We start from the raw sequence: 24,522 nt of genomic DNA on the forward strand, positions 1-24,522 counted from the left end.
CTGCACAAAAATGATGACCGTGAAAGAAAAGGAACAGTTGTGGAAAGGCTAACCGGTGAATCTTCTCCAAAACAAACAATGCAAGCTGAAGGCGGAAAACCTGAAGGCATGAAATCATAATTAAAAAAAAACAAACAAAAAAAAATGAGCCATTTTCTGGAGCTGCTCCATTGACAATAAACCAGGTTCTGTAAACTAATAAACTCTAGTCTTTTAGCAGCTTTACAGGCAGTCCACTCATCCTTTGCCTTAAGTGTTGTATTCATATAGTAGGGATTTACAGAGGTGATGAAACACAGGAGGGAAAGGCCTTCATGATATTTGATCCTAGGCTAGTAGGGGCCAAACAAAGGTAGGGAAGTTATTTTAACCACTTAATATTTATCCACCTGTTCTAAGTCTTAAGTCTTACTGCATTGTTCACAGATTTGAAGCAAGAAATGTTCTTATAATCCTGGGAAAGTACCTTAACGGTATCGTGCTGTGAAATTCATAGTCAGTAGCAAGTGACACTGCCTGTGAGTTTATCACCTCTAAGCTCATTTACTTCCAACCACAAAGGACCTCACATCTGTTGACTAAAACGGATGATAGAAACACATCATGTGACTCATGTTTGGGGTGGTTTCTTATTCTTCTTCGAGGAACCCTCCCTTAAAAGGTTCTTATCTTCCCAACATTACTCAAGTTTTCTCTGTCATAATGCCAGGTTGGATATGCCCGAGCATGATAACTATCTACAACACTGAATCAAAGTACAAAACTGGAGGAACAAACATTCATAAATTAGCTCACCTGCTCCCTTTATGGCAACAGGACATTCTTTGTGCATTATGGTTAACTTAGGCACCTGCCTCATTTGCCCTCCACATCTGGCACCTTGACAAATTGATGATACCAGCGATTTTATGACAGTTGAGTGAAACGTCATATTTTCACAAAGTTTGTATGATATTCTGCTTTAAGCGACGACTTTGGCCCCGTAACGGAGCCAGCCCACAGCAATACAAATATATCCTTGTATCTCTGCATGCGTTTGGTCTCCCTTCACCGCGCCTCTGCTGCAATTCTTACAATGACAACCATATGCAGACGAAAAGCCGCAGCGTGCACCGTGGACGCCATATCGGCTGAGCTGCCATTGTGACAAATACTTCCCCAGATCTCCTCAAAACATTTTCACTCGCGATTGCAAAAGAGGGATAAGTCTCCGAGTCTTGTTCTAGTTTGCTTCCCTGAAAACTGGAGGACAGCTCGCTCAAAACTTGAAAAGGACCCAGAATAGATGTTTTGTGAAAAGCTAGCAAGGCTGCGGCTTAGAAGCTGTGTGGAGGCACTCCCCCTACATTAGATGACTCACTCAAGGCCATGCATGCCTGTTTCATGTACTGTGTGTGTTTTTTTTTTTTTCCCTGTGTGCGAGGGCCTCTGTGCAAGAACCCTTGTTTGCTTCCTCGATTTAGATTTACAACAGGAAGAAATGGTTTCGGGACTTTTCAGTGGGGACCAGGAGAATGAGGGACTGCAAGAGATTGCAGAGATATCGGAGGGCAATTAGGGAGGGGGGGAAAGGGGCCTTCAGATGCATCTAATTAGGGGGTTACTTTATTTTTAAATATTTTTTTTAGCTCACTGCTTCTTGTGATTTGATTGACTCAGATTGCAGTACAGCATGTTCCTCGAAGAGTATCTTTTCCTTTTCAAGAGGCCATTTACTGTGTCTTGAGGAAAGCACAAGTGTGCTGTTTGTTTTGAGTACAGTGCAGCCTTAAAGCTCGGCTGTGCCCTCAACGGCACTTAAACACACCCCCTTGATCTCCGGGCCAGTCCGGCTATGCATACTTATCGACAACTCTCAAAGCACTGAAAACCGTTCAGGAGGTTTCGCTAGAATCACACGGAGATGAAGACAGATTTACCATGATCAGGCATCACAGACGTTTGCTTGTGGTTACATAAAGCTGAGCTTGATTCTACACAGAGCAGTATGAATTATAGATTTCCCCTGGCTTCCCCCTGGGGTGTCTTTATGGCAGTGAGGTACTCACCGGAGATGGCTTTTTAGAAAGCAGTGCATTTTTTATGTTTTCATTTTGCATAAGGAGGTTATCAGCCGGTCAACTTCCGTGCAGCACACTCCCCTATCCGACATAATGAACCCTCAGCAAAACATGCACACGGTGCGGCCCTTAGCCGGATATCAATCTAAGGAGCTGAAGCCGGAAGCGCATGAAAGCAAATCGCACCTGGAGGTAATGAAGCATCTTGCTGGTTGAATAAGGGCGATGTGTGCAGAAAAAACACTCGACCAACCTTCATGCAACCTTGAGGAGGCGTGTATTTTGGGTCAAAGGGGTACATACAAGGTGTTTTGGCGTCATATTTCCCTTCTCAAGCAACCTGTAAACTACTTACACTGGCTTTATTCAGGGACCAGTTGTTTACTTCACGTTCGCCATGACCACACACGAGACTTGTCGGGTTACGTACGGCTGGAGAGTGGCAACCTACACGGGCAACACTGGCGTCTATTCATGGCGATTTATTTTCGACACTCGCGCTGCCTCCCTCGAAATCATAGACTGTACATAAACAGGCCATAATCTAACACAATCTAACACAACTGTCAGCTGAGTTAATCCAAAAAAGGGTTCAACTGGACTTGTAGAGTTTTTTGAGAAAACTCTACAAGTCCAGTTGCCTTTTTTGAACCCTTTTCCGGATGTACCATGACCTGGATGACTGAGAACCTTCACAGACAGCTGAGTTAATGGCGCTGAGGGGGCGCTGTGTCTCCCTTTCTTTCTTGTTGGCTTTTAGCTATAAGGGAGATGAGCATGTGGGCTACCTGCTGGGATATTGATAGCTCTTCTCTGAGTCAGAGCATGACCACTGTTATCACACAAGGACGTGGGGCTTAGAAACTGTGCCACAGTGCAGGATTCTAGCTGATCTAAGAATGAGTTTTAAAATCCAAAGAGCTCATTTTTCAGCTGCACAGCAATACAAAAGTCTAGTGTCTCCACTGTCTCCGCTCGGCCACCTTCAATTCACAATCAAGTAATGCGTCGTTTCTATGAAAAAGTGTTTGGATTTGCTGGATAGGAAAGTTAAATGATTCAAATTTATAGCAAGACTTCTTCTTAGTTAGCTAATGCAGCCTGTAAATCAGGGGAAACTACTCCTGGCAATGAACCGAATGGCTCTCACTAGGTTCCTTTTCAAGTTTCTGACCTCATTGCCCTAACACGCTGTGCAGCGCCATAATACCGCAAACCGCCTCACAGTAACTTGCGAGAGCTAAACCCCGTTCTGTACCCCTTATATCAGCTACCGTGTCCCCAATCCACCCCGCCCCGCTAGCAGCTCGCACAGATAGGAGACAGCTGTGGAGGACGTTTTATCCATATTTGAGCGACAAGCGAGCCACCCAGCAGTGCAAACAGTTGGCCTAATCTCTGGCCGCCATGTGCACCCACTTTCCTCTTTTCAACTCCTCCACTTCCCCGCTCGTCATCCCTCTCCAACATCTGTAATCCCCCCGATCTGGGCCCACACTCAGGGACACAATGCTTCCCAAACAACAGCGTCCGCCTGAGGGTAATTTCACATGTGGTTTGCGTTAGGCAGATATACGCACGCACGTAAGTGCATGAAATTATTGGTGACGCAGTCAGAGGGTTGCTGTCCTCGGAGAAGAACAAAAGCTGCGTGAAAGTCAGCTGAAACTCAAAAACGCCACACCAAACTGGCAGCCATATTGGACGTTACTAGTGGGTCTGGCTGAGAATTATTAAATATTCAGTCTCAGTAAGTCCAAAACGATTTGGAGACAGTTTAGTGTGAACGATACATAGGTTTTGCTTTTACAATGGTCATTTTCAGGCCTCTACAGTTCCAAAATTAGGTTTTGACAAAATAATATGTTCTCAAGAAGGTGGACTTCTTTTCCAAAGTGAAAAAACGTTTGCCAAACAATGGCAGCAGCACTATGAGATACATTCGGATCGTCGAGTGAATGCCCTGTAGAACAACTAATCAACATGTCTGTGAAGCTTCTTCAGTTCTGAAAAAGAAGCTACTCAGATGAGTGGCGAAATGTCTTCTCGAAAAAACTCCACAAGTCCAGTTGCCTTTTTCAGATTCTTTTTAGATAACTAATCAGCATGCAGAGAGACCAACTATATTAGACAGTTTGTAGCTCTTCCAAGCTTCCTAGCCAGAAAAGCTAAACGTAGCTCTTCTGGTTTCCCCTTTTCAATTACGTAGTTTTTGAGGTGCGTTCAAGTGCAACTTTTTGGCCAAGACACAGGCGGCCTCACAGTTGGTGTCACAGTCCTCGATTGTTCTTTGATGTGAATTTTGGACCTGTGGAGTTTTGGCTGCAAGTCTGAACCAAACACAGCTATATAATATTAAAAAGCAACACATTAATAAAATAAACAATGACAGGTTTATGATGAGACGTTGCTATGAGGCCTTTTGCAAGTCAAGTACGGTAAATGATGAAACCTTTGAGATCTTGAAGTGGGAAGGGGTGCTGCACAGAGGAGGAGACATGGGAGTATGCTAATGAGATTCTAGCGATTCAGCAGTATGTATTAAGTGTAGTAGAGAGGCAGGCAGTTTTATACATGTTATATGGAGTTGTGTACATATCCAGGGTTTTGTCAGATTTTTGGGTGAGAATAACTTGAAAGTGAACTTTGTTTTTAGTAGAAAACTGGATCTGGATTAGGGTTAGGGTGTCTTTTATTGGGTATATCTCTACACTCAAGTTAAAGGGACCCATAGCCAAAAGCTACTGCGTGTATTAACCTTTGCTGCAAGGCATAACTAAAATGGATTTAAAATAAGGCACCAACAAACTCAGAATGGCTTAAAGTGATATTTGACCTGCTATTCACGGAATATCTGACATACTGGCCCAGAGAAGGATGGACTCTGGAAGACACTTCCTGACCCACACATACTAAAGTGCTTATATGTGGCCATAAACTATTATCACTACAGACAGGTCTGATAGTATATCTGCTTTATTAATTACTTAATTTGGGATTTCATTCCCAAAAGAAGTACATGTACATGGTTCATTTTACAATTTGTATGTCTTTCACATCGACTGTGTCTTTTATTTAACAGCAGAATACAAAATATTAAAGTCTAAAAGTTAGAATTCGTCTTGGCCTACATACTGGTGTCACAGTTCTGCTTATACTACGTGTCCCAGAGGAACTGCCCTGTGACTAATGAGGAAGATTATTCACTAATTTCAATCTGTGTATCTAATGCATTCACTTTAAGGCCGATAAATACCAACCCGTGAACTCCCTGACCCCCGACTGACAGCAGTAATGGGCTAGTATCAACCAACTGCGATCAATACGGCGCCGCTATTAAAGGTTACTATGCATCTAAAGCCCCACGGCTCTATCATGCTCAACATATTGGCACTCGTCGACTAAAAGGACCGCGCTGCCTCTGGCCTTGCTTTGCTGTCGATCAAACCGGAGCACTTAATTGACTAGCTGCTCCAGCGCCGAGCCCACCCCGACGCGCAGCAGCGGTAGAGGAGCACTCGAGGCCTTTCCCGACTCCACGATGTTTTACTGTAACGCAAAGAGCTGCAGCATCACAGCAAGCCGGAGCTGGCCGTGCCCAAGACTGGCTTGTTGTAAATGAAATTACAGGGTGTTAATGTGCAGAAGCTATTTATGCAGAGGAAATACCCCGTGGCAGCTCTTCAGCCGGAGCTCCACTCCAGCAGACAAAACAGCGAACAGCGCGCAGCCGCCTCCGACTTCGTTAGCACACAGGCACTACTGTGCCACCAGCGGCTGACCCTCGAGACAATAATTGCTGCCTAATTAGGGAGATGAGCAGTGCTTAAGCACGGCTTAAGATTTAATCGCCCAGCTCAGTCTGCCAAAGGCGAGATCCAGATCTCATGGGCCGGAGCAGCCAAGCGACGCTCAAAAACACAACTTCTCCTCGAACTTGCGGTGAGATTCGGAAACACTGGCTCCACTCAGCATGCTACGACCCAGGCGCGCTCGTTTCAAACTGTCAGAAGTGACATGACGATAATCCACACATCAAACGCCGGTTTACAGTGAAGGAAACGCTGGTCTGAACAACCACAGCATCGTATTCGGAAACAGATGTCGCTGCTCAGTGTTTAACATGAGATTTCTTTGAAGGCGGAAAACTGTATTCCACATTGATTTACTGTACTGCACTGATGTCAACAGACCTCAGAGGATCACAACAAACCCGAACAGAAGTCGCTCCGGGTTAGAGGAGCTACAGATTATTCATCATCGTTTAGTCTTAATTGAATTTTTACTGCTGAAATGTAAGAAAGTGGTCTGAGAATCGTCTTTATAATGTCCAAAACATTGAGGTGACATCCTCAAACGTCGAAGTCCAAAACTTAAAGATGCTTATCTGATTATATCATATTACGTATGACAGAACAAAAAGGAGCACGTCCTCCTTTTTCAGAGGCTAGAAGTGGTTCACAATCAGGGAAAAAGTTCAATATTTCAAACAGATGAAGGAGCACATTTCTGAACGCAAGAGGAACCCGAGCTTGTTCTTTTTTACTCGCCAAATAGCCAAAACAATTAAGCGCTTATCAAAAAGTCTGCAGATGAATTCTCTCTCGCCCTGTAAATCAGAGGCCGTGCTGTCGGCCTCTATCTCCTTTTGGCCTTGTTTGTTTTGGCATGTTTGCGTGCGGGTGGGTGTGTTTGCAGATAGTGCCTCTCTATCGTTCAGTGCCACCGACTCCAAAGTTTTCCCGTGATCTTCTGCCGGGGTCAACAAACTCCCGAGGTGTCGCCAGCAGCGGAGGGAGCGTTTTATTTTTTATTCTTTTCCTCCTTTCACCCGACGGGCCGCGACCCGAGCCTCGGCCCGAGCCTCGGCCCGTTCCGTCGAGGTTAAACCTTTACACACTCGACTGAGTCCTAATAGTTGTGCAAATAGCTGCCCTCGAGCCCGATACTGTACTCGCAGCCTAAAAGGGTCTTAGAGGATTCAGCTGAATAAATAACTGGGATCCTGCCCGGCACAGCAGCTGGCTTAGGTTTAATTACCGCCGGCTCCAGAGGGGCTGATTCTGGACGGCTTCTGGTTCTCTTTTGGGCGATTCTGCCAAGTCAGCAGCCCCTCATGACCGCATGGGCACTATTTATTGTGATTCCACCGCATGCGCGCCCACTATCTACGAATGCGCATTCAAAGAAACTGAAACTTCAACCCTTTAAACTGTGATTCCACCTCCTGCTGAGGCTCACCGCTGGGAGATTCACCCCCTGCGGCAACAGACAGGCTTTAAAGAGGCGACATGAGCAGCCACACAGGTATCAGGTTTGAGGGAGTGTTCCCTTGGAAAATATGTAAGGGAGAGACTGTGCAGCATCTCCTGGCTCTGCGCCGCCCAGCTTCTCCCCCGTCTGTGAATTCTTCCCTCTCCTCACCGGGGCAAACGCGAGACGGATCCCTCGCTGTTGCAGAGTGACAGCAAATGAGGCAGGAGGAGGAGGAGGAGGAGGAGCAGCGAGCGGTTCAATCAAGATACTTGAAACAGTGTATGAGCTGCACATACCAGAGCAGAGTTATTACAGGAAGGAATCCCAACGGCGTAGCGTGCAACATGTGTGTGAGTGCGTTCTCGAGCTATTTTCACACATGCAGGTTCAGGCAGCGACTGGGCGTGAGATCGCAGCTCCCCCGCCGCCTCCCTCTGCATCACGTACTGCATGTATGCATGTGTGGCCTTATTTTTTTTTTCCTTTCTTATACGAAACTGAAGCTGCAGCACATACCACAAGAGAAAGGCTGCCAGCGTGCGAGTTTACACAGCAGCCGGCCGCAGCCCTTTGTCACTGTCGGCGAGGGTGATTTACACGAGAAACCCAACACTCCCGAGCAACAAAGGAGCCGCGAGCGCAGCGCCAAGATGAGCCGTACGGCGGACCCCGTCTTGGCGAGAGGGCGGCGGCGGCTTGAGCTCGTCTGGTTTCCTCGGAGCGCGCTCACCTGTTGAGCTGCAGCCTGTGAAAGCAGGAGTCTCTGCACATCTGACCTTTACACACACACACGCACAACCGTTTAATATCTGGGGCTGAATTATTTGCACTTTAAAGTGTTTCTGGTTGAACGTAAAGAAAAGCTTGCACGGAAAAGAAAGCAGTTTTCACTCCAGCATCGGTCCATTCCCTCTCCCTCCTCAGATTCTCAGAGAGGAGCGGGTTTGCACACAGACTCGGTTTTGTTAACTGAAGCCACCAAATCCAAATCTCTCGGATTGGCAACTTTCTGGAGATTATAAATCAACCGAATCTGCCCAGAATTTCGCCTCGTTCCCTCTCCCCTCGGGTTATTTCCCTCCCAGTCACTAACCGGCCGCTTTATGTAACCGGGCAGCAGGTCAGGCGCAAGAAGCACCTTGAACTCCTATCTCGGTTTGCCAGCGTTGCGTCATGCGTCCCTTGTGGCCTGTCTGGTCTCTCGCAGCCAGTAGGAACAGGTGATTCAAAGTTGCTGTGCTCACCACTACTGCGCAGACAGCTGTGTTTACATAGCGGCTGATAGACAGACACCGTTTGGGGAAAAGTCTACATGGGTGATATTTTTTTTTTTTTTTTTTTTTTGGGAGGACATTTGAAGCAGCCACTGCTGCAGAGGCTTCATCACTCCTCGATCGGGAGATAAATATTAAAGCTTAATGAATGAGTCACGGCCGAGAGGTGTTAATGTGCTCGAACCGGGTGCGGTTTTCTTTTTTTGGACCCGGGGTTTTCTGGGATCAGTGCTTGGTGTGATATTGCAGTGTCAGCAGAAAAAAAAAGTAAACAAGAGGGCAGGGTGTGTTTGTGCAGTTTAGGACACAGAGGGAGAAGTCGCACACAGCTGAGGCCCCGCACAGACAGAAAAAAAAAAAATAAGTCCAAGAAGAAGTCTGGGAACAAATATCAAGCCTGACACCAGCGTGATAAGGAGGAGTGGAGAGGATAAGAGTCAGCGGTGTTTACGCAGAGGGGCCGTTTGTAAACAGCTCGGATCTGTTTTAAAAGTGTAAGAAAAAAAAATGACAGACAAGCATCCAAAGCATTTGGAAACGGGGCAGGAGGATGGCACCCACGCCGCAGACACAAACTATGTAAACTTGACTTGGCAAGCTGCGGTGGTTTTTAAATAATCATGTTCTCCAGAGCTCTGTGCAGAAACATGTCCTGATCTGCAGTGCGCCTCTGCTGCTCTGTGCTCCTGCAGACACTGCCACGTTTTCTGCTCTCATGCAGAGCCTCAAACACTACCGTGTGTGTGCGTGCGCGCGTGTGTTTGTGTGTATTCATCCACTAGAGCATGCATGTGTGTGTGTATATGTGTGTTCGGCTTACTTTTGCACTGCAGGTCCACCATGGCCTGGTACCACTCGTCCTGGTCCGCCTCGCTCTCCGCGGCGATGGCGAAACTCTCGGCGCGGGTGTAGAGCACGATCATGTGCTTGTTCTTGGAGTCGGCCCGCTTGTTGATGTTGAAGCACGTCTCCAGCGCCACGACTTTCTTCGGGACGGGGGCCTTGCCGCGGAATTTCTTCTCGCTCTCGTAGTACTCCAGGCGGGCCGGACCGCGCTCCGAGGCGGCGCGGAGCACGAAGTACCGCCGGTGCATGGACTTCTGCTTGCGGAGGTAGCCGCTCCTCCGCACGTCCTCGTAGCTGGGCTGCTCGACCGCCTGGCTCTCCATCCTCCTTTTAATTCCTCCAACAACAACAACAAAAAATAAATAAACTTCTTGCGTTCCTTCTTGTGTTATTTCTGCAAGTTCAGCGAGGTGATTCAAACATCTCCCCTCCCTCTCTCCCACATCAACGCAGGCATGTGAGAGGGGAGGCAGAGGTCGGTTCGGTTCGTTGCTGCCGAGAGTCCCGGAGGTCAAACCTGAACCGGGGTCTGCTTGTGGCTGCAGTTATCGCTGGTTCCCGTCGTTTTTTTTGTTTTTTGTTTTGTTTTTGTTTTTTTGAGAGGGGGGTCTCGCTTTTCTTTCTTGCGGACGGTGCAGAGCAAGTTTTCCAGGCGCGCACACAGACGAGCACATGCGGCGGAGCTCTGCGCGGAGCTCCCCCCACACACTCTCCACTACAACTACTACTACTGCTGCTGCTTTCAGGAGCTGTCGGCGCGGTTTAATCCCATTTAGTGCACATCACAGAGGACCGAGCCCGTCCTTCTGCACGCTGGCTGTCCAACTGTCCGTCTGTCCGTCTGTCCCCCCACCCCTGCCCTGCTCGGCTCTGCTCTGCTCTGCTCTGCTCTTGTGTCCGTGGTGCGGGAGCGGAGCTGCCGTGGAGCAGGACTGTCACTCACCGCTGTACTAGTACTCTGGAACACGGTGCGTTCAAGGACTCGCCCCAAGCTCCGACAGCGCAGCTCCCGGCTGGTTGACAGTTGTATTTTTGTGTTTCAACTGCCCTTAATCCTCATTTAATGTTAAACAGTGACACCAAACTTTATTAACACAAAGGCAGCAGCAAATAATAAATAATAAAACAACATATATCACTAAAATATTGACTGGAAGCTGAAAATCTAAAAATATTAGTAAAAGTATTGAAATGACATTGATGCATTATTGGAAATAACTGCAATCCAGTATAGCCAGATCTGTACACACACAGAGACTGAAAAAAAGTAAAAGTAATGAAGGTACAGGTGTAATTGATAAAGGCAAAGGGAAATAATAAAATAAATGCAACATTTGTGTTTAATAACTACCCTGGGGTGAGTTATTGCAGCTGTTTTATTGAAGTCTATTAAGATTCAAGCCACAAATCTACCCCTAACGCGCAATTTAAATGTTATGTGTATGTATATCTAATACTTTTTGTAAATTCTCTCCTGAAAATAAAAATATTTTACTTATTTTTTTTTGTCGCTCATTCAGTGGTTCTGTTTTTTTTTAGGACTAGGCATTATGTACGTTCAAGAATATACACAACACCAGGTCAGAGGATAATAATGCAGGACCTGTTTAACTTGTTCATGTTTGCAATGAATCCATTTATCTGTAGTCAAATGATATGCAAAGTCGTCACTTTAACGTCGGTAATAATGCAAACACTTCACTTAACTTAACTTAGTCACTAATTCTGGTGGACTTAAAAAAATAACAGCAGATTAAACAAGACTGAGCATTGAACAGGTTTAGTTCACTAAATAACAATAACCATATATCATTATTTCATTACAAAAGTAGTAGTATATCCAATAATATTTGGTTATATTACATTACTTTTGTTTTATCACAATCTAAATATTATACCATTTCCATTTCTTAACTTCATTTTATTATGTTTTGCCATTTATCACTTTTTTTACGGTGCACTCAACAAACAAGCCGTATGCCCGACGGCACCTGAAAGCAGCATCTCTTCCAGTCTGTGTGTATGGGGTTAGATTTCAGTCTTGGCGCTTCTCTGAGTCCATCCTGTTCTATTTATTGTTAAACAAAAAAAATCCCCCGTGCTTTTTTTTTTTAATTTTTTTATGGGAATACACGGACACGTTATCGCTGCGGATTCATTTCTAAGAATAACAAAATAAAATAAAATAAAACACACCGAGTAATGATGCTGAAGGTCACACATTAATAAAATCAAGGGTCACGTAATCTCATAATCTCTTTCAGACATTTTCATAGAGTGATCCCGGATTAAGCTGCTGTAATTGGATAGATTAGGCATTTCCTGGTTATTTATTGCCTGCGTGTTTCTTTTTATCTGTCTGGACAGTCCGGCCGTGCAGTGAAACCTCCATCCCTCGCTGTGGATTATTAATAAGAGTGTTGTAGATGTGAATTCATTCAGGTTTCCAATGAATGTTTTAAACAGCTTCTATTTTAGTGACTCCAAAGGCTTTCTAGCTTTGTGCCTATGCAGTATGCATGCTGTTATGCAATATGCATCCAAAAGTAACCTTGTGCACGAGGTCAGAGAAAACTGAGCACCCTGCGACCCCTGCTGTTCGGAAAAGGTATTGTAGTTTTTAAAAATAAACTTTTCTTTTTTTTTGTGCTTTTGCGTTTGATGATTTTCTTTAATGAATGAATGAATAAAAAAATAACCAGGGTCAAACTGACTTAAGAAGCCACAAACTGATTTTATGAACATGAATACTTGCCATTACAAAGACGTCGTTACATGAATCTTCTTCTTTTTTTTTTGGCAAAGTAAAAGATGAAAGTAACTTCATGTTAACTGACGAAAGAAAAAAAAAAAACAGCGAGTAAAGGTTTTGGTCTGGTACAAGAAGCGATTTTCTTTTTTTTTTTTCCTTCTTTTTATACATGAGTTATTCTGAAATTGCTTTTACATTCAGTAGCATCTCCTCTTAGCCCTCCAAGCGCATGCAGCCTGAGAGTGAAACGTAGATTATCCTTCCTGACAAAAAAAAAACAAATACAAACATGTTTCCCACACACTCGCACGCTCACACACTCTCACACACACACACACTACAGAGACAAGCCCGCCTTATCTTTCTAATTCACATGCATCAGGAGGCAGTTAAGGCTGTTAAAACCATCTGTAAGAAACTCGTGATGCAGGGCTTGGAGTCTCAACTTTGGACCACTGGGAGACTCAAAAAGGTTTTAAAGCAGAAAGGAGACAACGCTATTAACTGGTGGGCTGTTAATTTTTCTTTTTTCTTGCACTTCTAAGCAGGAGATAAAAGCAAAATAGCAGCAGCGACGTGTGTGTGTAATATAAGAGTGCATTTCTGCAAAAGAAATCATAGAGGCGTCGTTTACTCGTGACTCCCACAGAGCCCTGAGGTGGCGTCTACTGGCACACAAACATCTTTTTCTTTTTTTTTTTTGACATGTGGTACAAACACGGCAGGCCAACACTTTCATACACACTATTTTTCATAATTACATTCGCACATTTTGTTCCTCCACAAACACGTAAACACAGACAGAGAGGGAGGGTCGGAGGGAGGAACCTCCCTGACGGGGTGAGAATACTCCAGAGGCATTGAAATGGCAGCAACTCCTCAAGTTCACTTCCCCCTTCGGTTCCCAGAGTCGGATAGTTGGGTGAAGGAAGGAGGGGCGGAGGGATCAGATGAAAGGGTTTCTCGACGTCCCCCGACTGGGGTAAACATTCCCCTGTAGGACAACAGTGAGAAGAAGCCACAGCGAGGACTTGTTACACTTAAAGGATTTCACTGAAACACAAGCGTTTGCAAAAAAATTTAAAATAAATGCCACCAGTTTTCCAGGCAGGAAACGGACACTCACCGTAAACGGGTTCACCGACATCGGCCGGGGGACTTTGGACTGAGACTCGGATGTGGGGAAGGAGGCAAAACCTGCACACAAAACACAAAAAAATAAATAAATAAAGAACGCATTCAGTGGTGCGGAGACAGCGCTGAAACCAGAAACCGCAGAGCCTCCAGCAGCTCTGTGCTAGGTGTGTTGATTGGTATTCCTGGCCTGTTGCTGGCGGTCACTGCTGAAATAATCAAACATTTGCTGCGTGTCGATGCATCTCAGCTTCTCAGCGATTCATCTGCAGCCAGTGCACACACAGCAGGACGTTAAGCAGGGAGGCACAGCTATGATTTTTGACCAAGACGTGGATGAAGGGAAGCCAAATCTAGTCTTTTTCTTTATTTCACAACAATTTACAGCGTGACACATTGTTATGGTTTAGCACCAGGGCATTACAATGAAATGTGGGTTGTTGTCAGAGCACATACCTAAATTACGAACATATTGTCTTAAAACTAGTGAAGTGCAGGAACTAAGACATCTCTGTGTGAAGTCTGCGCTGGGTTCAGATACACTACATAAAGCTACGGTAGCAGACCGACTGTCATCAGTGTGTATATAAATGAGACAATAAACTCAAGACTCAACGGGGAATAGCACTAGCGTATCATAACAAAATATTGGTGAAATTAATGAGTTTCGAGGCAGATAATGCGTTATTTAGAGGCTGTGTTTCGGTGCCCCAGTCACTCCCACTATATGGATATACACGGCGCTCCACTGGATCTAAATATCTTCCGAATGACTCCAAATGACACCAAAGTTAGATGGGTGAGTAAACGATCGTATTTTACGCCAGAAATAAGGTCCAGGTTGTAAAAAACGGTAATTCCACTTTAAAGACTACAGTTAAGAGAACATACGGTGGCAGTAGCGTGCATTCGTCGTTCAAAAGGGAAAATCGGAATAGCTACTATCAGCTGGGAGGACACGAAGACTAAACAACTACATAATGATTTTTATTATCAATATATAAAGTATGTTGCTGTTGATCAATTTCAATCGTCTTATTATTTCAGGTCTATTCTGAAATATTAACACAAATCATTAAAGTTCAAGTAACATTCGGAGAATGCAGTTTTTAGTTTTCACAACTGAATAATAATATTAAGCTAAATAATTAAATATTTCCCGCATGTGAAACATATACACATACATAATCAGTTTAAATAAACATAATATCCGTATAATACATGTGACTATGACTAATAAAAGATTAAAAAAATATCCCACCGTTGGCTTCCTGATTGGTAGCTGACTCATGAGGAAATGCATTCTGGGTAGCGGGCGCTGGAAAGGAGGCGGACGGAGGAAAAACGGAGGTGGGCGAGGTGACAAACGCACTGGAGTCACCTGGAGGACAGAAAACACCCACGGTCAGTAAATCAGACGGAGATCATGAGTCTGTGCAGAGAACAGCCGACGTCAAATGAACCGAGAGCTCAGAGGAGGCATGAAGCAGTGACGAGCGGTGAATACATGAATACATAAAACGGTTGAATAATTAAACCAGAGATGATTAGAGGAGCTCAGGGGTCTAATAATGAAAATCTGGTTCAGATATAAAACGTAGGAATATTCATGTTTATCATTGTTTATTACTTTATCATAACTGATTCGTCTGTTTTTTTACATATTTGACCGTTTAGTTGGATCACAACAGGTTTTTGGACATATGACAAACCGTACATCTTGTTTCTTTAAGCTGTTGGTCATCTATGGATGCAGTTGTGTGTCTTTTAATATATTTTTTATAACACACTATTTAGAGCCTGACGGAAAATCGGATAAGAACATGAACATTTACTTTTATTACCTTTTATTGATTTTTTTCTACCAAAATATGATAAATAATGAGTCAAAAAACATAATTATTACTATGATATATACTTTTTTTCTGAATCTCTCATCTTGTTAGACTTTAATAGGTTTTGCTGTGGTGCTTAGAAGCCATAAATCAAGTTTCTTCATGGTGTTAGGGTTTTCAGATTACTTTAAATGTGTGAAGCAGAGCCGGACCGATATTATCAGACGATACTGGATCACATGCACCGATACCGATATTTTAAACACTGATACTCTGTTGAGATCATTTACAAATGGTGTCCTCGCATGTTCAGTCCCACAGAGCACGCTCCGACTTCAGTGTTTACAAAACTGTTAGCACCGTCTGCAGCAGATGTAGCCTAGCGCACATCTCAGCTGAGCAGATGGCGGTGTGGAGTCAAGCTGCGTCCTCCCGGTAAGCTGCTAACTAGATAAATACGTTGCTGGAAAGTTAACAAAGACTGCATCGCTTTCCCTTTTCATTATGCTGAATGTATGAATAATATGAATATCTATCATAACCCCGTCCCGGAGAAACATCATGGTGCCCATGCTAATGTCACATGTTTGTAACGTTAGCGAGGTAGCTAGCCAGCCGGACGTGGACCGAACAAATTCAAATTTCAGTGTAGAGGATCAACTAAAGTATGTTTCATGAGGAAATTAACATTGACTCGAAGATTAATAATAAGGTTTGACTTTATAAAACAACAAGGCTTCCATTGCAAACTGCGATATCTTCAAAAAAATGTGTGCAAACTGGTTGTATGGAAGGACGTATGAGGGTTACACGTCCAAGAGAGCGTGGACGTGAGGCTTACCTCCCGAGGTGTTGCTGAAAGGGTTACTGGGGGAGAGGGCAACAGGCTGCTGGGAAGCAGAGCTGGAGCTGAATGGGTTGGGGAAATCTGAGACACACAGGGAGAGAGAGAGGGGGGGGGGGGGAGAAGAGACAGGGAGATAATTCACAGTGTGTGGGGTTAACAGGGTACATTCCTGCCTTTTTAAACCAACACTGCTCTGAGTCTCACAGCCTAATTAGAGGCTTCAAAGATGAAGGAACTGCATGTGATTACAGTGCAGGTTAGCAGGAGGGATCAATGCAGCTCAGCCATCGGTACCTACTTGCAAAGCTTTGGGAGCCGGAGACAGCATCAACGCCGGGGGAGCTGAAAAAATAAGAAGCAGATCAATCAGAGTGTGACCCTTAAATTTCTCCACACATGGGATTTAAAAAAATAAATAAAAATAAGTTAAAGGGCTGAACAGAAGCTGATTTGACAGTTTTTGTCTTCTACCTGGCAGGAGTGGAGCTGGACGAGAGCCTGCTGCCAAAGAGGGTGCTGTACTGCGGAGGGCCACCAGGTGGAGCTGCAAACAAGCATTTCATCAACTCAAGTCTGAAATGAGGCCTAATTTAAGACATCAAGCGCTGCTGTTATCTCCAAATATGAGCGAAAATCTCACAAGAGTCCAAACTGTTGTTGCCAGTCATCAGAGAAGAAAAGAATTACAAGCGCACTAAATTAAAAATCATCTCCGTGTTCGGCTTGACGTGAATCAAAGTGAGCCTCGGCAGAAAATCAATAACCTCCCTCCTTACTCTGCCAGGCAGCGGAGGCTGTGACGAAGGTGGAAAGCAACAAGGCTCCTCGCAGGAAGCTCGAGGGCTTCTCAATTGAATCCCATGCGTTAAACCGGACGGCTTGGATTGCCGGACAAATACGGCCGATTTTAAAACGTATCAACAAGGTGCTTTGATTAAGACACGATCTGGAGCAAGCACAATGAATATAATTCAGCTGCCGAAAGCCTTGGCATTTGGAGTAAGGATGTTATGCAACCTAGCTGAGCTGGCCGTGGCAATCTGTATCACATGCACACTCAAACTCTCCCTCTGACTCCCCAGCTATCTGTTACACAGGGCTGGAAGCACTACTCTTCATTAAAGGCAAAGCAGCAATGTACATGTAGTATTTTGCTAATGTAGCTGGTCAAAGTGAAGCTTGAGAGTTTGGTAGTTTAGTTCAACAGTTTCTTTCTCCTGAGAGTCCCAAGATAAATCTGAAAGGTCGTGAGATGATTAATGAGACAGTAAAGTGTTACCAAAAAGTCTGCTACGCAAATGTGTATTCTTAAAGGAACTGATGTCAAGTTAATGTTGTGTCGTAAAGAGCTTCATCCTTCCCTCTGAATTACAGCAGCACCTCTTTCTTTTTCTTTTTTTTTTTTTAAATATGATTTATTTATTGAGTTTCAGCAGCACCTCTTTCTGCCCCAACCAGATGAATCCCAGCAAATCAACACAGGATTTAAAATGAGTAATAAAAGCGTCGCCTCAAAACATTTCCTACCTGCAGTCGAGGGCGGGTCGGAGAAAACGCTGTCCAGATGCGACACAGCAGCGTACCTGTCCTGGGCGTTGGAGCTGCCGACCGGCGGGGTCGTCTGGCCCACACCTGCGTGCTGCTGCTGCTGCTGCTGCTGTGGCTGGGACAGAGACTGGGGCAGAGTCTGCTGCTGGGGGTGGTTCAGACCTCCGAAGTCCACGCTGAGAGACTTGGGGAAGGCCCTGAAGGGTCCCGTGGCCCCCGAGGCAGAAACTGTGCGACCTGAGAGCAAGGAAACACAAAGATGGCGTGAAGATAGAGGAGGAAAAGGATTTCCTGTGATGCATTCAAGTGTTGCTTAAACTTTGCCTATTTCCTGTGGTGTCAAAAGCACATTACTGCTGATAATAATAGTTAAATATTTGACCTGAACCACAATAAAGTAAAACTTATTCTAGGTCACAATTCACACAAAATGGTGAAATAATTATTCACTGTGGGGGATCATATAAAACAAAGTAAGATCAAAACAGTCATAGAAATGAATCTTTTTCAACTAATATAATAGAAGAAATGCTTTGTGAAGCTTAATTCTGTTAATTCATTCATATCTATTCAAACATAAATAATAAAAATAATATTGTTACTCCTGCTGACACATATATATATGACAAACCTGGAGCACAATGGCGTGAAACAGCAAATGAACACATGCTACGCTAACGTTATCATGCTACGAGGCTTATAAATGGCAGGATTAGGTCAGCATGTGTTGTCGTTCTGTTTGAGCATTAACAAAACAAACTAAAGGGCGCGTCAGCCAGACAAAAAGTTCTTAGACACAATTGTTAGATGGTAAAACAAAGGCAGGAAATTACACCCATCAACATGTAGTGAGCAAACATTAGCAACAAAGCATGCTAGCATGAGCCTGGAAGCCGTTAGCATGGGAACAGAAATGAAAATCCAACTTTGTTTCCTCTGCTGAGGAACCAGAGACCAGACCAGACTTGACTTTATACCGATTATCTGTTGATATACGGCATGTGCAAATCAAGCTGCGTGTTTTTGGGATGTGATCACGTTTTAAGTATGTGGCTGCAGAGATAGAGGCTGCTCCTATCTCTGTGAGCATACCTGAACTTCCTAGAATACTTGTTTGGGATGTTAAAGTGCGTCGTGGGATTACAGCTGTGCCCTACATAGTTTCTACGGGCTTCAACGCCAACGTGGTGCGAAATATCAGCAGCCCTCTGCTGACGGGGGCAGCGGCAGCAGCTCCTAAAAATAGCATTACTTTAAACTTTTCCTCTGAGGACACAGTGTGTGAGTGTGTGTGGCGTCTTTGACCCTTCCAGCCTTCAGAGCCGAGCTTTGAAGTGGGGAAACCTGACTGATGGAGAAAAATATTGACCCCAATTGCAGTATGTGACACTGGCCAGGCGTGACTCGGGCGGCCAAATGAATACGGAGCGCCGTGTCTTTTCTCACAGTGCTCTGAAATAAAGCCACATGCACGTGAGGCGCACCCCCAAACATCGGCCATCCATTATGAATGATACAGCGGGGAAGAGCTTATCGATCTCAGCCATTCAGCACACACTCAGAAGCATCGGCCGGTGCCGTGTCTTACCTAAAGTGAAGTGGTTTTTGAAAGAGCTACTGGCTACGAGGTCGGAGAACAGAGTCAGATAGGATAGACAGAGACAGAAAAGAAAACATGGGAGGAATCGAGGGAGGAGAACAGAGGAGAAAATGTCACCGGTGTCATATGAAACTGTTGTCATCTGTGGCCGGCTGAGCAGTCTGTTGAATTTTGCTATTGATGAAAAGCATGTGAGACACGATGGAGGAATTATTAACCAATTCCGGACTGAAAAATATGTCTCCGACACCGACTCCTCTCTCTCTTTGTCCTTCTGAGTGACACTTGGAGGCAACAGTGATGAGAAGAGAGTGTCATCGCTAAGAATCAGTGTAATATTCAGCGGCCTGCAACACGGTGACACTATGCACCGCCAAATGTTCCAGCTAGAGGCTCGTACAATGTCACGAACAACAATAACCAGCCAACCAGAATGAATTAGAGATTCCAACTTCACTGTTTATGTGTTTAAATCTCCTAAAACTGTAATCAGAACCCATCTTTCCTCTCTATGGTTTTTAACAGCAGGTTAAAATTCGTTAAGTTTTGTTTTTTAAAGCAGTAAAGAGAAGAAAGTGTCCAGTTGGAGGCGCACCTGAGGGCCGTGGAAGTGCAGGGAATGAGGGGGCGTGGCCCTGACCTCCCAGTGCTGAGGACAGAGAGCCTGGCCGCTGTCTTTCTATCCCACACAGGGTAGGATCTGAATTGAACAGAGACAAATTGAAAAAGTTAGTGATGAGCCACGAACATTAATGAATTCCTCCAGTAACAATTAACCTCCAACCTTTCAGAGGAGGGTCTCTGAAGCTTTGGGAGCGCGATGGCCGAGCGGTGAACGCATCCGTCCGCATGTCGGCAGGTGAGATGGTGGGAGCTCGATCCCACGACGGCAGCTGGGACTGAGACTAGTAGGACGAGAGACAGAAGGGAAGAGAAAGAGAGAGACAAGGGCCGAACGAAGTGAGTCTCTTTCATCCTTTCTCAATAATTCATAAACAGAGGCTTTGATGTCGAGGCTACCTGGCCCTCTGACTGTCCAACCCATCAGTCTCTGTCTCTGAGCCGCGGGCTAGAAGTGAATTCAGGTCATTTCTCTACCTTCTATTTTCTCTTTGAGCAGCTCGTCTCTTTTCACTTCCTCTTTTCTTACCACACCACTGTTGTCTCTTGAATCTCACTTTCCCTTCTCGTCACTTTATCTCCATCACTACCTCCCTCCACTTCACGCGCAATTAAGACACATTTATCCTCTCACCAGTGGCCTTGCTGATCGGGCATTAGGGGGCAAATTGTGGGAAGGCATCTGGCTCGCTAAGGGACCAAGGGAAGTGGGCACAGCTTGGACCCCCGGACTCCAAGGACCTTCTACGTCTCTCCGGTTCTTACTTTTGGAAAAATGCCTGCAAAAGATGGGACATGAAGTGAGTTTGTGGCATTGACTGTCCTCATAAATATCCCTAGAAAGCTTAACTGTTAGAGCCAAATTACCACTGTAATTACGAGGCTAACAGTTTAGCACGCTGACAAGCAGTAATTTAATGTAAGAAACGCAAAGGTTGTTATGAATGGAAGAGGCTGTTGGGAATATTAAAATTCTCCTAACATATTTCATGACTTTTAATATTTGTGTGCAGTTAACTAACCTTCAAATATATTTATCTTTTAAAATAAATGCAAAAAACAAAGAGTCCACAGTCATGCTAGCAGCTTTGTGAAGGTGCACTGAGGGACATTGGTGCTGTTAGCTAAATGCTAATGGCAGCATGCTAACACTAATATTTATAATAACGACAAACTTTCCTACATCCGACACAGCTCAATGGGTTTTATATGAAATTATAAATCCCTCTGTGGTTGTGACAATGACAACGCTAAGGAGCCGTTATATCTTAGTTTAGCTTGTTAGCATGCTAACCCCTATAGCTGAGAACTTACTCCAGTTAATTTTTAATGGGCATTTTTCCATACACAGATTTTCTGTATTATTAGATGGTTTAATAAGAGATAACAGAAGTGGAGCCTGATCATTAAGTCACTGAAATAATCATCAGTGGCAGCCGTCTTCACCTCTGAGTCTTTGTTCCTGTCTGTGTCAAGCTGAAGACAAATTCTCACCATTTTTTCTTCTCATATTTATCCTGAAGGAACTCTTTGAACTTCTGAGAGTCCTTCATGTCGGAGCAGCCGTCTGCCTTTGGGTCAAACACACACAGCCACGTCCTTCTCCCAACCTGAACACAGGTAAACACAGAAAAAAAAAAAAGGTTGAGCTTGACTGAGCTGAAAGTGTCTGTGTCTAATTGCTATTGCTATTGAGTACACCATCAGACTACAATCCCTGCATTTGTTTGACATTTGAGTCTTGGAGAATCTCTCACAAACAGAGTTTCTCATCAGTGATTCATCTCCAGTGCAAGAGTCAGGGTGCTGCAAATAATACTGGCAATGAATCATGACTGGCCGGATCACTCTCAGAGGATGAAGAGGAGAAAAACCTGGATCGTATACACACCTCTGATTCTCTGCACATTGTACTTGACTCAAACACACACACACACACACACACACACACACACACATCCTGGCCAACGACAAGCTAATAGAAATAAGTGGGCACTGGACCAGACAGGATTAAACAGGCTGTGATATGAGCTCAGGAGTGAGTGCTGAATACACCAGTGGTCCCTGAAGAAGGTGCGAGGGTTCTGTGGAGCGCCTCCTTTTTTATTTCTACTGTGAAAATGTGATTAGATTTCAGTACATAAAAATGACATTTATATTTACACAAACATAAGGAATAAGCAACAAATATCAGCTATTAACTCTACAATGTAATGTGCAGTAACATTTGTATGGAGGACAATTAATGCCACAATAAAAACGTATTTGACTTTTTTCTGTCTTCATTTTTTTTCTTCAAGATAAAGATTTTAAAGTGAGTTTTTTCTCCTTTTCTTATGAATACTGTGTCGAAAATGGCTCATTTTCTTTTAGTGGCATTAATCCTCTTCCATACCTCGACTCCATGAGCTGAATTAGATGTTTTGAAGCTGCTATTGACCTGACAGTCTGATATATGATTAACTATTTAGAGCAACTATTCAGTATTATTGTGAGGGTTTGCATTTCTGAATATTTCCGGGTTAACCGGACAAACAAAGCAATTTGACAACCTCACCATATAAGGAAATTGTGAAATTTTTCCAGTAATAAATATATGAATCAATACCTAAAATAAAAAAAAGGACATGTTGTTTCTTGTACCTGGCACAAACATTTTGATAACTTCTGCTAGTTTTTGTTGTGTTAGTGTTAGTTAGTGTCGTTTTAAGGTTGAAATCTCTTAGAAGGAGCGTCCCAGTTTTAAATAGGTTTGGGAACCAGTTTTCTACACACACACACACATACAAACAGACATAGAGAGAGAAAGGAAATAAAGTGTGGTTTTTGTGGTAGAGGCAGCCCGACTGTAGCATTCTTGCCAAAAAGAAAAGCCCGACCACAAAGACTGGCTCGACTGGAAGCCTCAAGAGGCGTCTCATATTCCGTAAGAACTAGAAAGAGACGCTTAAACCTGAACTTTGACAAAAACAAAACAGAGACTAACGACCTCAGATGACTTCAGTGAATCAACAACACTGGACGAAAACAGCCTGAAATGCATGGTTTTTTCGCAAAGCGACACACAGGTGCAGCAGATCCTGCATCCCAGCCCCGGGTGGAACATCACTCACCTCATTGCCGTGGTTCTGGAGGAATTCCACTTCCTGCTGGGAGAAAGTCGTCATGGAGATAGACTTGACTCTGTGGGGAGGGTTGAGGCCTCTCCTGGGACACAGAGGGGACAAAAGGGAGGAAATCTGAGTGAAACAAGGTAGCAGAAGATGTGAAGATATGCTGTCAGTCCTCACCTCTGGGGCAGTGAGAGGGGGGCAGAGAGCAGGTGGGGGAGGCAGTATCTGACATGTGACTGTGAATTTAAGGGCAGATTTGTTGTGGGAAATGTGCCACACACATACAAACACACACACACACACACAGACATTTGTTGTCTTTAATCACGAGCCTCCTATTTTCTCCATGCTGGGGACACAAAGTGGGACACTGCTGGTACATGTGCAAGTTATTGCGCAATAACGCTCACTAAAGTGCTGAAACCCGTCTTCCTGAGAAGTGCTGGGACTGAACGCATGCAGAAAAAAATGTGACACCAACACACACACACACACACACACACCCACACTGGAGCCTAAAGAGAGAGAGAGAAGAGAGGAGAGTGAGAGAGAGAGAGAGAGAGAGGGGGAGAGAGGGGTAGTGTCAAACCTGCACCATGACGAAATGAAACGTAACTCAGAGCTGGAAAATGACCAACTAGCGGTCTGTCGTTTATGAAGCTGTTGGAAGACACGCATGAGAGAAAGAGAGACAGAGAGACAGAGAGAGACAGACAGACACTGCGTAAATTAATGTGTGCGCACATCCTCCGCGGCTGCACCAACAATCCCCTGTTAAAAATATAAAAGAATACATTTGATTTCTGGGTGGTGCATGGTGCAGTAGTAATCTCAGGCCTGCTACTTTTACTCTGTCTGTGTTGCTGATGCTAGATGAGCAGTAAATACAGCCCGGAGGCGCGGCGGTATTTTTTTTATTTATTTATTTTTTAATACTCACAGCATTCCGGAGCACGACGTGCAGACGAAGCTGCCCACGGTGATGTCCGTGTAAGTCACCCCGGGCTGGTTGCACTCGAAGCAGTGTTTGTTTACTCCGGACTGGGCCAGCTCCCGGACCTTGCGGGCGCAGATCTCCTGGTTGTCCCGGTGTTTTCGGTTCGACATTTTATTGTGGCCGGTGCCTGACGCGCAGGCTCGGTGTACCCCGGTTGCCCTCCTTCCTCCCGCTGGATCCCCCTCCGTCTACTACGCGGAGCACCTCACGCCCGCATTATGGAAACGCTTTTATGCAGCTTCACCCCAATGCAAGGCGACACGGAGGAGAGGCGCGTCAAGTCAGAGGAGAAAAGCAGCGCGGACACCGGAAATACTAGAGACTGCCTTCAGAATAAAAGCAGTGAACAGGTGGTGCTGTATTTAGAGGTTTACTTTTTTCTAGCCTGTTTCTTTAAAAAAATCTCTTCCAATGTAACCACTGGTTACTCCATCAAAGCTGTTAGTAGGTCAAGGTATTTTCCAGTAAATCTCTGTGTCCAGTGAGCCAGCTATGTCCAGATTACTTTGCTGTAAAAAAAAAAAATGACAAAAGATTAGGTTAAAGTTGGTTTTCAGATCCAGGTTTTCTTCTAAAATTAACAGCTGTTTTTCGGAGATAGCCCCCTTTCAGCGGTTTGCCCATGTGTCACTGGAAAAG

General features: G+C 44.6%; 2 protein-coding genes across 3 annotated transcripts in view; both read right to left on the reverse strand.

The window, feature by feature from the left end:
• The window catches only part of LOC311488684 (insulin receptor substrate 1-B), a 45,386-nt gene extending 35,082 nt beyond the window's left edge, over positions 1 to 10,304 (reverse strand). Inside the window, exon 1 of the mRNA XM_084545521.1 lies at positions 9,411 to 10,304. Within this exon, the coding sequence (XP_084401647.1) occupies positions 9,411 to 9,759 (349 nt within the window). The 5' untranslated portion in view covers positions 9,760 to 10,304. The remainder of the gene's footprint in view (positions 1 to 9,410) is intronic.
• A 1,535-nt stretch (positions 10,305 to 11,839) lies between these two features.
• Positions 11,840 to 24,223, reverse strand: agfg2 (ArfGAP with FG repeats 2). Of its 2 annotated transcripts, XM_084552199.1 has the most exons (14): positions 23,827 to 24,221; positions 22,887 to 22,980; positions 21,268 to 21,383; positions 20,408 to 20,552; positions 19,937 to 20,057; positions 19,748 to 19,852; positions 19,141 to 19,173; positions 17,532 to 17,789; positions 16,476 to 16,548; positions 16,303 to 16,346; positions 15,999 to 16,085; positions 14,584 to 14,703; positions 13,315 to 13,385; positions 11,840 to 13,182 (listed from the first exon to the last, which is right to left on the reverse strand). In XM_084552199.1, exons 1-14 carry the CDS (start codon positions 23,991 to 23,993, stop codon positions 13,135 to 13,137), a joined length of 1,482 nt encoding a protein of 493 aa, XP_084408325.1. In that variant the 5' UTR covers positions 23,994 to 24,221; the 3' UTR covers positions 11,840 to 13,134. The 2 variants fall into 2 exon arrangements, with proteins under 2 accessions (XP_084408325.1, XP_084408326.1); XM_084552200.1 differs by lacking the exon at positions 19,141 to 19,173 and having other exon boundaries at positions 23,827 to 24,223.
• Positions 24,224 to 24,522: the final 299 nt, after the last annotated feature.

This window comes from Chelon labrosus, assembly GCF_963514085.1.
Source record: "Chelon labrosus genome assembly, chromosome: 1".
NCBI lineage: Eukaryota > Metazoa > Chordata > Actinopteri > Mugiliformes > Mugilidae > Chelon > Chelon labrosus.